The sequence below is a fragment of the Ursus americanus genome, chromosome 3 (assembly GCF_024610735.1).
Source record: "Ursus americanus isolate L20-20 chromosome 3, mUrsAme1.1.p, whole genome shotgun sequence".
Lineage (NCBI taxonomy): Eukaryota > Metazoa > Chordata > Mammalia > Carnivora > Ursidae > Ursus > Ursus americanus.
The window spans coordinates 41941776-41957356 of record NC_142129.1 but is presented as its reverse complement, the minus strand read 5'-3'; the positions used below and the strand labels follow the sequence as shown (position 1 = coordinate 41957356).

General features: G+C 42.7%; 1 protein-coding gene across 3 annotated transcripts in view; it reads left to right on the top strand.

Moving 5' to 3' along the window:
• Window positions 1-12565, top strand: part of BMPER (BMP binding endothelial regulator) — a 240243-nt gene extending 227678 nt beyond the window's left edge. For 2 of the 3 annotated variants that reach the window (XM_045792879.2, XM_045792881.2), the window contains exons 14-16: window positions 617-747; window positions 1826-1888; window positions 11059-12565. In XM_045792879.2, coding sequence (XP_045648835.1) covers window positions 617-747; window positions 1826-1888; window positions 11059-11240 — 376 coding nt within the window. In that variant the 3' untranslated portion in view covers window positions 11241-12565. The remainder of the gene's footprint in view (window positions 1-616; window positions 748-1825; window positions 1889-11058) is intronic. The other variant, XM_045792880.2, reaches the window with a different exon arrangement.
• Window positions 12566-15581: the final 3016 nt, after the last annotated feature.

The following is a 15581-nucleotide window of genomic DNA, read 5'->3' as shown; positions in this document are numbered from 1 at the left end:
TAAAAGACTAAGATTCTAAGTTACTGCAGAAGTGACTCTTAATTATATGTCTTCAGAAAGTCCTGGGATTTTATACTTTCATCAAGTTGTTCACTATTTTGGTTATATTGTAGTAGAGACTATGATTCTTATAGTAGAGTTATTCACAAAATGACAGCATTTCATATGATGACTATAGCCTAGGAGCTGCCTTTCCAACATGGTAACCTCTAGGCATATTGATTATTTGCATGTAAGTTAATTAAAATTAAATCAGATAAAAAAATTTGGTTCCTCACACACACTAGATACATTCCAAGTGCTCACTAGCTAGATATGGGTAGTGGAGATGCTTTGGACAGTGGAGACTGTAGAACATTTCCGTCATTGCAGAAAGTTCTCTGGGACAGTCCTGCTCTAGAAGAAAGGGAACCTAATATCACGTTGCTCAGAGATACCCAGGAAGGCTTCATGCTGAACTTTTATGCCATTTTGAGATTTCTAACCTAAAATAGCAGCCTTTAATGGCCAATCAAGGTTTGACATCCCCCCACCCTCCCCTTTCTGCAAGTCACATTTAGGGTGTGTGATAATTTGATATTTTTACATGTTCATTTCTTTCTGTTGGGTTCCTTAGGTCCTGCGTGACAGACATGTGTGAATGTCCAGTCCATAAAAACTGTTACTGCGAGTCCTTCCTGGCATATACCCGGGCCTGCCAGAGAGAGGGCATCAGTGTCCACTGGGAGCCTCAGCAGAACTGTGCAGGTGAGAAATTCCTGGCGGATCCATCCATCAGAAGTTCCCTACAACTCCCAAAATAGCAATGGAAGAGACTTGCTGATGTGAGCGGCCACATCCCCCCGCCCTCTTGGCCAAAGGGAAATTCCATCAATAGTCCAACTGGATTGCAACTTGATAAAACACAAGGGCTTCCCACCAGGCAGGATAGAAAGCACTTAAGAGAAATGCTTTGTGACAAGCACATTTGAACAATTTAAGGATTTCCACTGTTGCAAAATCCTCCCAACCTCCAGCTACCAGCTGGATGTACTTAGCACATGGACAATCACAGCTGTGGCTTAGGTTATGTGTGGAGCAAAGAAGATTCATGATGATTACAGTCATTTAAGGTCTTCAGGATAAGTGCGATATTTTTGAAAGAGAAAGATTGTTAAACCCTCGCAGAATGTTCTTTTGCCTCTGAGAGATAGATTTCTATAGTCCTAGTTATAGCTCTTTGATCTCGGGAGAGTTAATTGGCTTATTTGAGATCTGTAAAATGGACTTCTTTGTTCATTCAAGAAATATTTCTCACCCAGTGGCTAAGTGCTGGGCATTGTGCTGAGCACAGTGGGTACTCTGGTGACTCTAAGAGAAGAAGCCCTTGTCACTGAGGTGCCCACAGTCCAAAAGGAGAACCAGACAAAAATAGTCACTCTACAACAAGTACTTGCTAAGTATGTTAAGTGTGATGAAGGCAACAAATAAGGCAGAGCAGTAGAAAGCAAATGGAGAGGGAGTGCGTGGCTGCTTAGGTGGTGACGCGGGACAGCTTCTCGGTGGCTGTGACATTTCAGCTGAGTCTTGAAGGATCAAAGGGAGTCAGGGCAAGCATTCTATGCAGAAGAAACATATTTGATGGCCACGAAGTCAGAATAAGATAGCATGCTCTCGAACTGGAAGGGAGCCAGTGTGGCTCAAGCATGGTGGGCAAGGGGAAGAGGACATAAAATGAGGGAGGAGAAGCAGGAGCTGGGTTGTGCAGGGCTTTTCCAGTAGCCTTTATTCTAGGAGGAGTGGGAGCCACTGGTGGGCTTTAAGCAAGCCTTTTTCTGCTTTCCAGAGATCACCCTGTGTCCAGGCTACTGTGGAGAGAATAGATGGGCTGGGGCCAGGCTGAAAGCAGGTGAGCAGGCCGGAGGCTGTTGCAGTAGTGGTGGTGAACTGTGGCGGCTTGGATTAAGATGGAGGCAGGGTATGGGGAGAGAAGAAAAGAGATTCCCGCTATAGTTTGGAATTTTACAATAATATCTATTCCGATAATATCTACTAATATCTATTAGTGATAAGCATCGGTGAGCTATACATAAGAAACATCTGGAAGAGTGTCCAACTCATAGAAGCAGCTGCTGCTATTTGGATTTGAAGATGAGATGACTGAATATTTGTCACTTACTTCAGGGGTTGGCAGACAGTTTTCTGAAAAGGGCCAGATTTGCCTGGAATGAAGAGACTGGAGTTTGTACTAATTCTACGCTAATCCTAATAACCTTAGCTCTCATGTTAGAAAAGAAGGCAGTTCATGGCACTGCTGACTCTAGAATGCCTGTGTTGGTGGAGGACACGAGTGGTCATCTGGTTAGAAGAGGGGTCAGGGAGAATTGCGTTGAAGCTGTGTTTTCAGTGCGTGGCCATCTTGTTTACTTTGACCAGTGGGTCTCAATCTGGCTGGACACTGGAGTCACTAGGGAGTTTTAAAAAATAAACCAGAAACCCGTGCCTGGGCCCCGTGCCCAAATATCCTGCTTTAACTGGCCTTGCGTATCTTTGAAAACTTCTCAGGTGAGGGATGCCTGGGTGGGGCAGTCGGTTAAGCGTCTGACTCTTGGTTTTGGCTCAGGTCATGATCTCAGGGTCCTGGAATCAAGTCCCGATCAGGCTCCATGCTCGGCATGGAGTCTGCTTGAGATTCTCTTCTCCTTCTACCCCCCCCCCACCAACACACACTCTCTCTCAAATAAACAAAACCTTAAAACAAAAGAAATCAAAACAAGACAAACAAAACAAAAACAAAACCTTCTCAGGTGATTCTGACCTGCAGCAGAGTTGAAACCACAGAGTTGATTTTTGTGCCTATTTGGGTGGCTTTAAGGGGGTAGGATGACAGGTATTTGGGGGCTACTAAAACTTCTCCAAGCTGCCCCTTGATAAAATCACTAGTCCGTGTCCTTCAAAAGCACGAAGCCCCTTAACTTCTTGTGACTTTTCTTTTGGAATTTGCTCTCTCCTCTGCAAACCCAGGTCCGATCTTTATATCTGAGATCGCTTTCCACAGCAAAAGTGCGTCTATCAATGCCGTCCTTCTCAAAGGAGTACTGATTGATAAAAATAACTCACAGTAATGCCCGCAGGCCGGGCCAGAGGACCCAGAGGGGATCCTGCAGGACCAACCAAGAAGGTCCTTGGCTTCACGCAGGATGGAAAGCAAACGTGAGCCATCAGGAAGTGAGAGCAGAGTTTATTGAAGATGTGTAGAGAGAAGGTACAGACAGCATCTGGGAGACTCAGAAAGGAAATGGAGGATGTCTTATCTTTGCGTGGGGTCTGGAGTCTTTACTGACAATTGTGGTCTGGTGCACATGTTTTCTCAGGCATATAGGAACTAGTCAGAACAAGGACAGGGTCCAGGTGTCCAGCATGAGTCACTTATTCCCTGGAACCAGGGTGTCTTGGCATCTTCGAGAGGTCTAGCACGAGGGGTCTGGAATAAGCACGTGATGGCCTCGCCCCGTCATTCCTTAGATATTATCTAGAAGACTCCAAAGAAATCATTAACTCCTTATCCCTTACAAGGAGGACTTACATTAAGACATGTATAGTGTGGGAGGGTCAGGTCCTAGCAAGGAGAGGGAGCAAAAAGTAGATTTTTATGAAGTCCTTCAGTTTCCCTCTCTCAATAGTAAGGTGTGGCTGAGGCTTCTAGAAAGACGACGAAGTGGCTTACCTCTTCCCTAATGCCTCAGTGCAGGGTAGCGTAGTATGGGTGATGTTTTTGAGGGACCGGCCCTTTCAGCGCATCTTGAATACTCCTGGTTCCCTTTCTCCCCTTTGAATCCTCCTTCCCTTGAATCTACCAGAAAATGAGTAAGCTATGTGGAGGCAAGCCCCATCCATCCATCCTCTGTGATTCAGAGCTCTGCAGGACTTTATAAACTTTATTAGCTGGGGTGGTGCTGTGGTAAGGCTTATATTAGATACACAGTCTAGGAACACTGTCTTCCTGGCCCGGAGCTCTATGTAGCACCAACTGAGTGCACACACTGCATTTAAGGACTACACATTTCCCCCAGCATCCCGATTTCAGGGACCGAATCCCAGGAGCTAAAATTACTTTTCTAATGGACAAGGAATATGGCTCTTGAAAGGTTCCATTTACCACTTAAAATTAATGGAACCATCTGAAGTGAAGCACAACTGTGCAGTTGCAGGGGAGCCTTTACACACGCACGTACACTCGCACACACAATGAGCCTCCGTAGATTGGCGGCTGGTACATCAAAAATAAATTTACAGAGACATGCAGCATCTTTCAGTCGGCCCACTTCCCATTGATCGGAAATACTGAAGACCATAAGAATACTCCTTCCTTGTTTTTAGCTCCCAGATCTTTCGACTTATGATAGCACTTAAGGGCACTTAATACAGAGAAGAGAAATTTTCCAGAATACAAAGCTTGGAAGTTGAACAGATAGAAAGCCAGCCAGGCAAGAAACTCCGGATGAGCAAGTGACACTTGCAAGGCTAGACTGGATTTAGCACTATCACGACGGAGTGTCTGTGTGTGGCTGAAAGAGCTGATGGCAGTGAGGTTTAGCCTGTGAATTCCTGAGTACAATGCACTATGCAAAGGCCATGATGAGGGTCTGTAATAAAAGTTTAATAATAATCCTTTATATTAATATTCACCATTTTCTAAGCACTTCCTTTGCCCCAAGGACCACACTAGTACTTTTATGACATTTTATCTTGTTAAATCTGCATTATAATCTACGTGGTAACATTCTATCACCCACATTTTACTGATAAGGAGGTTGAGGTTTAGAATATTTAAGTGATTTGCTGCAAGTCCCAGAGCTAGAAAACGAGTAAGTTGGGGATGAAACCCAGGTCAGTTTGCCTCACAGCCTCTCTTGTCCATCGTTATGAAAAGAGACTGGCAAGAGCATTGTGGAAAAAATATATTTGAATATGAATATGTATTTATTTGCATATTTACGTAAGCATCAATGACTTTATTCAAGCATTTGTTATGTAGATCTTTCCAATTTCTATTCATTTGTGTCTTATCACTGATGGTTGTCGCTTGGTAATCTCTGACTTCAGCTTTGCTATCATCTTGCTCCTGCGTCTGTCTCACTTTGCCATCCTTCGCAGATTTTTGGCCACCTCCCTATAGCTGATGTTAATTGTCACTGCACTTCCAGTAATACGTCTTGTAAGTGGGAAAGGTGCTGGGACATTCAAAGTGCCCTCTGTCTTTCTGTAGCACACCAGGTAGTCTGCTAGGTTCTGTGAGCATTTTCCGATTTTGTTTTTGTTTTTGTTTTTGTTTTCTACACATTCCAGATGATTCTAGCTCCTTTGCTGTAGCAACTGCTTTCATTATACACAGTGAGCTTTTCCTTGGCCAACTGGATGCCTCCTGTAACAGTTTAGGAGATAAAGTCGATCTGGTGATCTTCAACAACTAGTAGGGGGACATGGGGACAGCTGAGTTCCAGAGGGCGCAGAGCCATGCTTGTTGAATTTACTGATAAAGCCAACACCGAGAGCTTTAATGGGTTACCACGTAAAGTAACACATAACGCTGCTTGTATGCGTTACACAGTGGCTGCTTGTGTGCCCCCTTGAGAATAAATACATGTCAACCCTAATCACCTTGCTAGTTTGCTGGGTTTAAAAAAATTCATTTAACCAGACAAATCCTTTTTTAAATGCATATGTGCACATCGGTCACATTTAGGTTTTGAAAAAATTGTCTTTTGCCTATTACATATGAGAAATAACTGAATTCACAGAAGAGTCAAACAGGGTCCAAGTCACTATTCACTTTCTAGGATCATACAAAAGTTGATGATCAGTTTGAAGGTAAACCTAATCATGCCACCCCCCAGCTGAAACCCTTCCAAGACTCCCCTTTGCTCCCACCCACCAAACTGAGACCCTTGTTCCCTGATGGAGCCAAGCAGTTTGTTGTTGCCCACATCCTGCCCTTGCCTTCTCTCTACCCGGGCAGCTCTTCCCTCCACAGTCTGTCTGACAGTTGTTACTCACCTGTTAAGACCTAAGTGGGCTCTGTTCTCTGAGGTCTTCCTCGACGCTGACCTACCCTCAACATGGACTTGATGTCTCCCTCTTACTCCTCCACGGTACTTTGCTCTCATGATCTAATATGGTAGCTCTTACACCACTACCATTTTATTAAGAATCTGTTTACATGTCACCTTCACCTGTTTGGTGGTATGTCCAGACTCCAGTAACTGGAGATCAGAGATGATATCTTATTCACATTTGATTCCCTGGCCTGAGAGAATGCCTACCACATGGCGGATATGTGGGAGAGGTTTATTAGTTTGAACTGAAATGGAAGTGGTATTTGTTCAATGAAAAAGATCCCCCCCTTTTTTTCTAGTAGTTCTTCATTATCTACATTCTACTTTCTAGCCATAGATTGTGAAGGAAATAGTAAGTGTTAAGTTAGTCGAAGGTGAAATGTCACAGCAGAGCATCAGTAAGTTAGGGGGTAGAGCTAGAAAGAAGAATTGAGAGGTCCGAGCGGGGCTGAGACACGAGAGAGCTCATGTCTATGACAGCATGTGGGAAAAGGAGAGAATATGGGTGGGAAGAAGGAAATTCTATCGAGTTTTCATACTACAAGTGATCTTTGCAAAATTTAAAGGGAACCAAAGTATCTGGAGGGTAAAGTGAGTTCAAAGAGGCTTTCTGGAAGCAGCTGAGTGGAAAATGAACTCAAGGCCAGCCAAATGTAATCCACACTGGGAAATGAGATGATGGATTAAGCATCATTAAGATTAAATCATCATCCAACAGGCACTAACATTTATTAAGCTGCTCCTCTGTGGTTGGCCCTGTGCCCAAACCTTGGGTCATGGTAGACAAGGACTCTGACACGGGATCAGGGCCTCAGCAGTTCACTCTTGTCACTGGTAACTATGACAAGCACCCCCGTAACTTTTAAAATCTACAGCTACTTGGGCCCCACTGTAGACTTAGAGCAAAAATCTTTAGGGAATGGGGCTGAGGAATAATACCTTTTAAAAGATCCTCAAGGGACTCCTATAAGCATCTCTGATTAAGAACTACAGCTGCACTGAAACTGGGGATTAAAATAAATAACTGTAACATGAAAAGTGCTGTGGGGCGCGGAGGGAGGAAGGATATTCTGGGAAGATCCAGGAAGCTACTTGGAGGAGGCGCCATTTGAATTAAGACTTGGGAAATGATGAGGGTGGGAGGAGAATCAGAACTAGAAATTGGAGATGACACCGTAGTAGCTGATAGAGAGAAAGAAGAGAAGACAACGTAAGGGGAAGAGGAGAGCAGGCAAAGACGCCCAGGAGAGAAGGTGTTCTCAAGGTGTTAGAAACGGGGGAGTCCAGTGTCGTAAGGTAAAGTGGACAGTAAGACCAAATATTTCAGGGAGAGGTTACGGGAGAATGGGGCTTACCACGGTGTTAGTGGATATAGTCATTACTGAAAATTTTGGTGGCAACTGCTTCAGTAAAGTGGGAGGTGAGAGAGACAGGTCACTAATATTGAGGAATTGCAGAGGAATCAGATAGAAATGACTGTAAACTCTTTTATGAGGTTTAGAGGTAAAAAGAAGAAGAAAATAAGTCTGATACGTTAAGGAATCTTTTTTGTCAAAGGTTAGCATCGGTCTGAAAATGTTTGTAGTATTTAGAACATAGAGCCAACAGAGAAGAAGATAAATGTGCAAGGAGAAGGCCAGCTTGATAGAGCAAGTTCCTGGGGGAGACGGGTCCGAAACCAGGAGCGGCAAGTCCAGGCTGGGAGCAGATGGGAGGAGAGGCAATAGGGAGAAGAGTTAAGGGTGCTTATGTAGATGACCTGAATCCATCAACGAGGGGGATGGGCGCTCTGAGACTGCAGAAGAGCTCCGGTAGGGTTTTAGGGGGAAGATGATGGAAAACAGTAGGAGCTTCCGTTGTGCACTTACTTCCACTTTGGAAACAGTTGCTTTCTCATTTGCTGAAAAGGCATGAGTTTCTGCAGTGACTGAAGCATGAATATGAGGGTTGTTTATAGGATAAGTTCTCAATGCTGACTGCATAGGAAAATTACCCGGGCTAGGGGCTTTCTGGGGAGGGGGGAAATGTCAGGCATCAGGAAGCTCCCTGATGATACCAGTTTTCAGTTTTGAACACCACTGGTCTGTGGAAACATAACAACACAAGAATATAGTCATCGTGTGTGAATATGCCGTTCAGCTAGGATTTTCCAAATTATTAGACATGAACAATATATAGGGTATTCTGTTAGCCACTAAAAGGGAAGAAAAAAACTCTGAAGGGATCTGTCAAAAGCCAAAAGATTATCAGAAAAGCGAGCAAGATTTAAAGGAAGAGTTATGTTGCTCACCCACTCACTCATCCATATATCTATGCATTCAGTCACTCAGTAGTCCTCTGACTGCCTACTACGTATTAAACAGCACACGATTGCTGAAAATAAAGAAACAAAATAGTCTTTCCCTCTAGTAGCTGGATTTAGTTGGAGAGAGAGAGAAGACAAGGAAACCCATGATTATAACTGCTCGTTGCAAACGCAGGAACGGAGGTGGGCAGCAGGTGCTCTGAGCATACAGTCAGGGGACAGCTCATCCAGATACGAGAGGGGGGAGAAAAAGTTGGGAAGTGTCTAGAACAGGGGAAGATGGGGTGGATGGTCGTTAACACTCGCCAAGCTAGATAATGGTACTAGAGGGTGGGTCAGGCTTGGCTTACCTAGAGGAGGTTCTGAGTAGCGTAAGGAATAAAATTAAATTATGAAAAGCTGAAACAACTTAATAAAGTTATATGGTAGAGCTTATGTTAGGGAACGTAGCATTAATGAGTAGTAGTAATTTTTTACTTCTCTACTGTATCACGTGGGATCTAGCCAGAAAACAAATGGCACACTCAAATTTACTAATTGCGGTAAGTTTTATAGATGGACTTCTTGAAAAAGAATAAATAGGGTGTAGGAAAATAACAAAGAAAAGCCCAGTGCCCTGGAAATGAACTGTTTTTACTCACAATATTTTGACACTAAATGTGTGTGGGTTTTTCTCATACCAACCAATTCTCCAACGTTCCAGAGACCAACTGGGTGTCCTACAATTCAATTCAATTCTGACACAAACTACACAGTTAGCATCAGACTCCACAGGCTCAAGGGCTCAGTGTCACAGGGCCGCCCTCACTAGAGATGCCAGTTGCAAGTATTAGGTCCTTGTTACCCTCACTTCTGTCTGCTTTGGCTGCAAAGTAGGGGGAGAGAGGTGTTCTTCCAGCCCCCCTTCCCTTTCAGACTTAACAATTAGCTAGAATGTCTCACAAAACTCTGGAAAACACTTTATTTACTATTACTGGTTTATTCTAAAGGACACAAATGAACAGACAGAGAGGTACATGCGGCAAGGTACAGAAGGTCCTGCCGCAGGAGTTTCGGTCCCAGTGGAGGAAGGACACCACCTTCCCAGTACCTCGATATGTTCCTCAGCTCTGAAGTTTTCTGAACCTTGTTGTTAGTCATTTAAGAGTTTTAATGGAGTTTCATTATGCATGATTAATGAAATCCTTGGCCACTGGTGATGAACTCACTAGCCACCCCCTCTCCCCTTCCTGGAGATCTGGTGGTGGGCCTGAAAGTTGCAACCCTCTAATCATGCCTTGGTCTTTCTGGTGACCAGCCCCCAATCCTGAAGCTATCTAGGGTCCCCTAGTCATGTCATTAGCATACAAAAGACACTCATTACTCTGAAGATTCCCCTGACTTTTGGAGCTGTGTGCTAGGAACTAGGGACAAAAACTAAGTATTTATTCTTATTATATCATACTCTGGCTCACAACAGAGGGGCTGTTACCATTCCCAGGCCTAAAGGGGCAAGGGCGGGGTTGACTATCAGAACTTGGGACAAAGAGAACTCCTGTCAGCTTATTGTAAGTTAGATATGGTCAAACGTGGAAGTCCTGTGGTAACTCCAAATGTCTAATTCGGGAGATTGAACTTAAGGCGCACTCGCCTGAAAACCAGTTCAATTTTTTGGTTTTAGAATAATGTAATTCTTGACGAGGTATTATTTTGCAAACTGTGTAAACGGTAGTAGAGGTATTTCAATGGCTCATCTTCCATTGTTATTAATTTTGTTTGGAGCAATGTCAAATGAAGGTTAGACTGCTGTTGGTGTTCTTGGAAAGTCCCTCTTCTAAATTACTATGTGTGTCAACATTCCTACTCATGAGGATGAGGGGTGGCCTCTTTGACCGTCATTGGAAATACCTCAGATAGGAAAATTTGTATGTCATAAAACTTCCAGAACGTTTGCAGTATTTTTTCTGACAAATCTATTCATGAATTTTCAGAAACTCTCAGAATATTGTCAGAATCATTTTAGCTCTACGGAAACAAAGATAGCAAATGGGTTATGATTTGGCTAGGTCATCGTTTTTAGAGTCCCTGGCCAGCCAGCCGCGTACTTCCCTCTCCCCAGGTACACGTCTCATTTTTCCTGTCTTGGTTTTTATCCCACTCTTGCTCTAATTTGCCTCAAATTGATCACTATGATTAAAATATGTCACGTATCCTTGGTACGGTTTTTTTTTTCCTGTGTGTGTAATTCTGTGTGTTTGAATATTGATGTGGTTGCATAAAATATTCCTAGTCATCACAACTTGATAGCTTTAAGCACTATTTGGAGTTGATTTTTCAGCCTGTTCTCAATAACCAAATAACCTCATAGACTTCCTGGTAGCTTCACTAATGCACAGTTTGTCTTCTCTGGGAATAACAAGCTTTCCATTTGATTTTATTTTGAAGTTCACTAGACCAGCAGGTGGATCTTTGATGTTGTTTTCTCAGGTGCCGGTGATTCTCAGAGTGTTTGAGGAAGGTCAGAGGTTGGTCAGTCCTTCGTTAAAATGCAAAAGTGAATCAGCGCTGTGGAAGGGCCGGGGCAGTGGGTGACAGGAGCCTGCACAATGGCATCGGGCTGAGGTTGAACTGACGCGGCCATTTCTCCACCACTCACCCGTGTCTCCTTCTTTTTTCCAGCCACCCAGTGTAAGCACGGGGCTGTGTACGATACCTGTGGTCCAGGATGTGCCAAGACCTGTGACAACTGGAATGAGATCGGCCCATGCAATAAGCCGTGCGTTGCAGGCTGCCACTGTCCGGCAAACTTGGTCCTTCACAGGGGAAGATGCATCAAGCCAGTCCTTTGTCCTCAGCGGTGACCTTTGTTCTCTCCTAAGACTTTGAAACCTGGTGTCCCTGACACCGAAGTGGAAGAGCCAACGAAGGACTGTAGTATGTGTGTGCTGGCTCTTCACGTACACACACAGAGTATATATGTGTACATATATAGATATATAGATATATTCCGAAACATTTCATCATTTATATGAACTATAGGTGGATTATTATATGTATATTTTTTGCTATAAGACATGTATTATTTCTAGGATCCTAACCTGTAAGCCATTGGATACATTGTATAAATAAACCAGGTGTTTGTAATTTAATAAGGCAGCATGCAGACATATTGGATGGCTTTAACATCGCAGACATTTGTCATTTTCAAGGAGTTTTCTAAGAAACCCAAATTGCCTGCCTGCATTAATTTTAGCTTTGAATCAAGACTTGCAGTTGAGTGGAAAATGTGTTTCTCTGGAGAAGGGCAAAGTTATCTAGGGGCATTTCATGCTTGCTTCCAAGGAGAAGAATGTATGCTTGAGAGAGATGGCTGGTGATTGGTGACAGGCCCTAATGGTGCATGGAAAGCAAGGAATAGGTTGTTAGACTTTACCGAGTCATGGTCCAATATTATTTCCAAAACCGTTTGGCTAGTTGCCAAGAAATATATATTTGTCAGTCGAGCATAACCAAAGAATTGAATGGTTTCTTGCCATCTTTGCATATTCCTTGAGTCACCTAATTATACATGTGTGTATGATGGATGTGTCCATTTATATGTCACAGTGAGATTAAAGAATGTTTGGGTGACCATGTTAGTTTTATTGAGCATGAGCAGATATTGGGAGAAACTTTTGCACAACATGTGAGAAAGTAGCCATTTCTCTGAATCTTAGAGCTGTTTGGGTGACCATGTTAGTTTTATTGAGCATGAGCAGATATTGGGATAAACTTTTGCACAACACGTGAGAAAGTAGCCATTTCTCTGAATCTTAGAGCAATTTAGGATGGGCAAATATAATGAGTTGATGTAAGCCAGCTATATTTTGTGACTATTCCATGTGTAAAATGAAAATCATTGATTATTTCTAGAGGATGCCTAACCCAGTGCTATTTGGTGACTGTTAGTATGTCATAATTATTATGCAGAAAACCTTTACTGACCAGCTGATTTAACATCAGTCCAAAGACTGGTCTCTGTACTTGCTCTAACTTACTGGGAGTTTACTACTGGTCATCATGTGAGCTTCCTGACTTTTGTTTTCAATTGAATAAATGAAAATGTCGACAAAACAACACCCACTGATATCTAAAAATACTATGTTCCACAGTGTAGTAAATAAAGGGCTTAATATTTAAAACAATGCATTTTCTCTCTCAAGATGTGCTGTGTTATATTTCATAAGTAAGCCATGTTGACTTTGGGCTCATCAATTTTACAACAGCTTTATTTAGATATATTTTATATAACCTACACTACTTAATTTTTATAGAGTACTATTAATAGACAAGAGCAAATCCCCAAATTTTTGACAATCAGTGTATTGTCATTGCCTGTTATAACATTTGTGTTCCCTTTACCTATATCCATGACAGCTAAGGTATTAATTTGGATTCTTTACTGAGACATCTCTAGTTGATTGAGTAAAAGTGAATAAAGCACAGAGTATAATATTGACTGGCTGGGGCACCAGAGAATGTGGTTGTTATTGTTTTCCGTGGGTCCTAAATATCTTAATATCTGGAACCCAAGGTAGCCCGGTCATTGCTTTAGCGCTGCCCTTGGAAAGAGATCTTTTTAGGGGACTCGGGTTCTAAGTACAGCTGTGACCTTGTCCACACTGTTGAAGCATTTGGAGCCACACTTTTGCTCATCTGTAACACAAAGAGGCTGGATAGCGTATGAGCAAGGTTAAGAATCAGGAAAATGAGACGCCCTGCCTCTGGTGAGATCACTTGCATAGAAATCTGAGACACTTGGAGTTTGCAAAGCTCTTACATTTATAATCTCATGTATTTTCCCCTGTACTGAAAGGAGGGATAAGGCAAATCAGTGGACCTCTCCTGATTGGTTCCTTTTTAGATTATCTTTAATTCTTTTAGATTATCTTTAAATCCCTTTCCAGTTCTCTGGGTGTTCGGTCTATGAAAGAGGGAAGCAGAAGGGAAAATTGTGGATGCTTATTTACTGCACATGATTCATCCAAGGAGTGAGGGACTCTACCTGGTAATGCTTAATAACCTCTAGCCCAGCATTTTTAATCATGTCCAACCATGGTGAATGAGACGAAGACTCTTCCTCATGGACCAACTCTGGCAAGTTGGGTGATTTGATTCCAAGTTTGTGTGAGGTACTTTATCCATGGCTAGTCTAAACTTTGTACACTCTTTTCGTTCCTAATCCTAGAAGAAAGAGAAGGCAGAAAGGGCAGAGGGTTACTGAAGCCTACTAATCCAAGCAGGCAGCTCTCTGATGGGGGAGCATAGGGAATGAGCCAAATGGTCCATTTGCCGTGTTCTGGTTTTGGCCGTGGGCTATAGACGAGCAATGATTTTATTGAATGCTTGACCATAACGGAGATTAACCAAATGCTTCAATGGTAGTGGCCTCATCTTATTTACATGGGATATTTTCAATGGGTTCTCAAGGCCAAACTCCTGCAGAGTTAGAGAACTCAAAATGAAAATGTTATATTTCACTCTTTAATATATATAACCCAGGCTAGCAATTCATGTTGGTGCCATGGTACATATAAAATTAAAAGATGGGTTAATACCATTAATATCTACACATATAGAACCCCTATTTTAATTATGCCATGGGCTATGAATATTGACTTTGATGAGGGACAAATGCCCTTGATGAAGACCAAGCACAATTATGATTCCAGCTGCATGCAGTCGGCACTCAATAAAAGTAGGTCCTCTCCCCTTTCCCTGTGCAAATAGCAATGTTTAAAGATTTTGAACTAAAAGTTTTGAACGTGGAAGAAAAATGAATATTGGATGTGGACAACAGCAAGTATTTGTGAAAAAGTTGAGGATCATCAAGTCTTCAGGTGGAAGGGCTCCCCCTCTGAACTTACTGTCTCCTGAGTGTCTGACCACCAGCTTGTAAAGGGCATCTCTGAATGAAATGAGAGGAGCCCAGTGGTTAACTATTCCCCAGCTTTTGTTGAACATTGATAAACCATTTTGACTGGAAAACTTTTTCTCATTATGAAATGTTTCAGACATATAGAAAGGTATAGAGAAAAATGTTGTAAACACCCATCAATACATGACCCTAATTAATAATTAATAACCTGGTAGGTAGTCAATAAATTTTTCTTACATAAATAAAATCAAGCCAAGCCTCATGGTTGCAACAGCTCTCTGTGGAGTTTTTCCGTGTTGAGTTTCCGTTCCCTTGCTGCTCTTTGTCACTCACATTCATATGGATCTGACAAATACTAAAGATGTGAGCTGGAAAGAAGGGGGAAGGAAAATGCCTTAGGGGACAGGTGCCAAGATATTTTAATTAGGTATCTCCTCCAAACATAACCCTCAGGAACAAGTGAAGATTGTCTCCAATTCTAAATCCTGAAGTAAAAACCTTTTCAGAAACCAGGATTTTAATTCTGAAAATTGAGAATGTTCAAGTGGCTACGAGTGAACAAAGAAGGAAAAGAAACCGATGCTGGTAATTATGCTGACCTTGAATTAAGAACCCAGACGGTTAGTCCTTTAAGGGGGCCTTTTGGGCTTTAGAGCCATGTTGCTATATTGGGCTTCATTAAACCGACTGAATGACCAACCCTTGCATGAGATCCATTTTTACTGTGGTTCCCTTTCAGATTAATGTTGAGCAAGCCAGCTTTGAAAAGATTAATGTGGGGGAGAAGCATGGGAAATCCACATACAAACATGAGCCTTAGAGGCGAATTCAGAGTGAGTCTGGCTACGCAAAGCAGGAATTGTGTTCCAGGGAGAATAAAGTACCAAGGCTGCGCCGGAAGTGGTGTGGCGTGACGAGAGAGAGAGTAAAGCACAGTGAATGGAGGGCCTCCTATGCATGCCAAGAAGCCTGAGTTTTATTCTTTGGGGCAGTACTTTCCTAAGTGCTTTATGTCGTAGTGCATTCAGAAAATAACAGTTGTCTGGGTTGGGGTAAAAATACACGGCTGTTTGCTGCTAGAAATTTGGGACCAGAGCTTTGTCTCAGTGAGTGGTGTGTGAGGTGGGATTCTCAGTGAAAAGAGCAGGTGGGAGGTCTCTGAGATAGTCCAGGTGAGAGGTGATGAACCCCCAAAACTAGGATAAAAAGAGGAGAACTTTGTAACAGGTCGAATGGCAGATAGGCAAGTTTCTGGCTTGAGTGTTGGGTGGTAACAACGGATGCC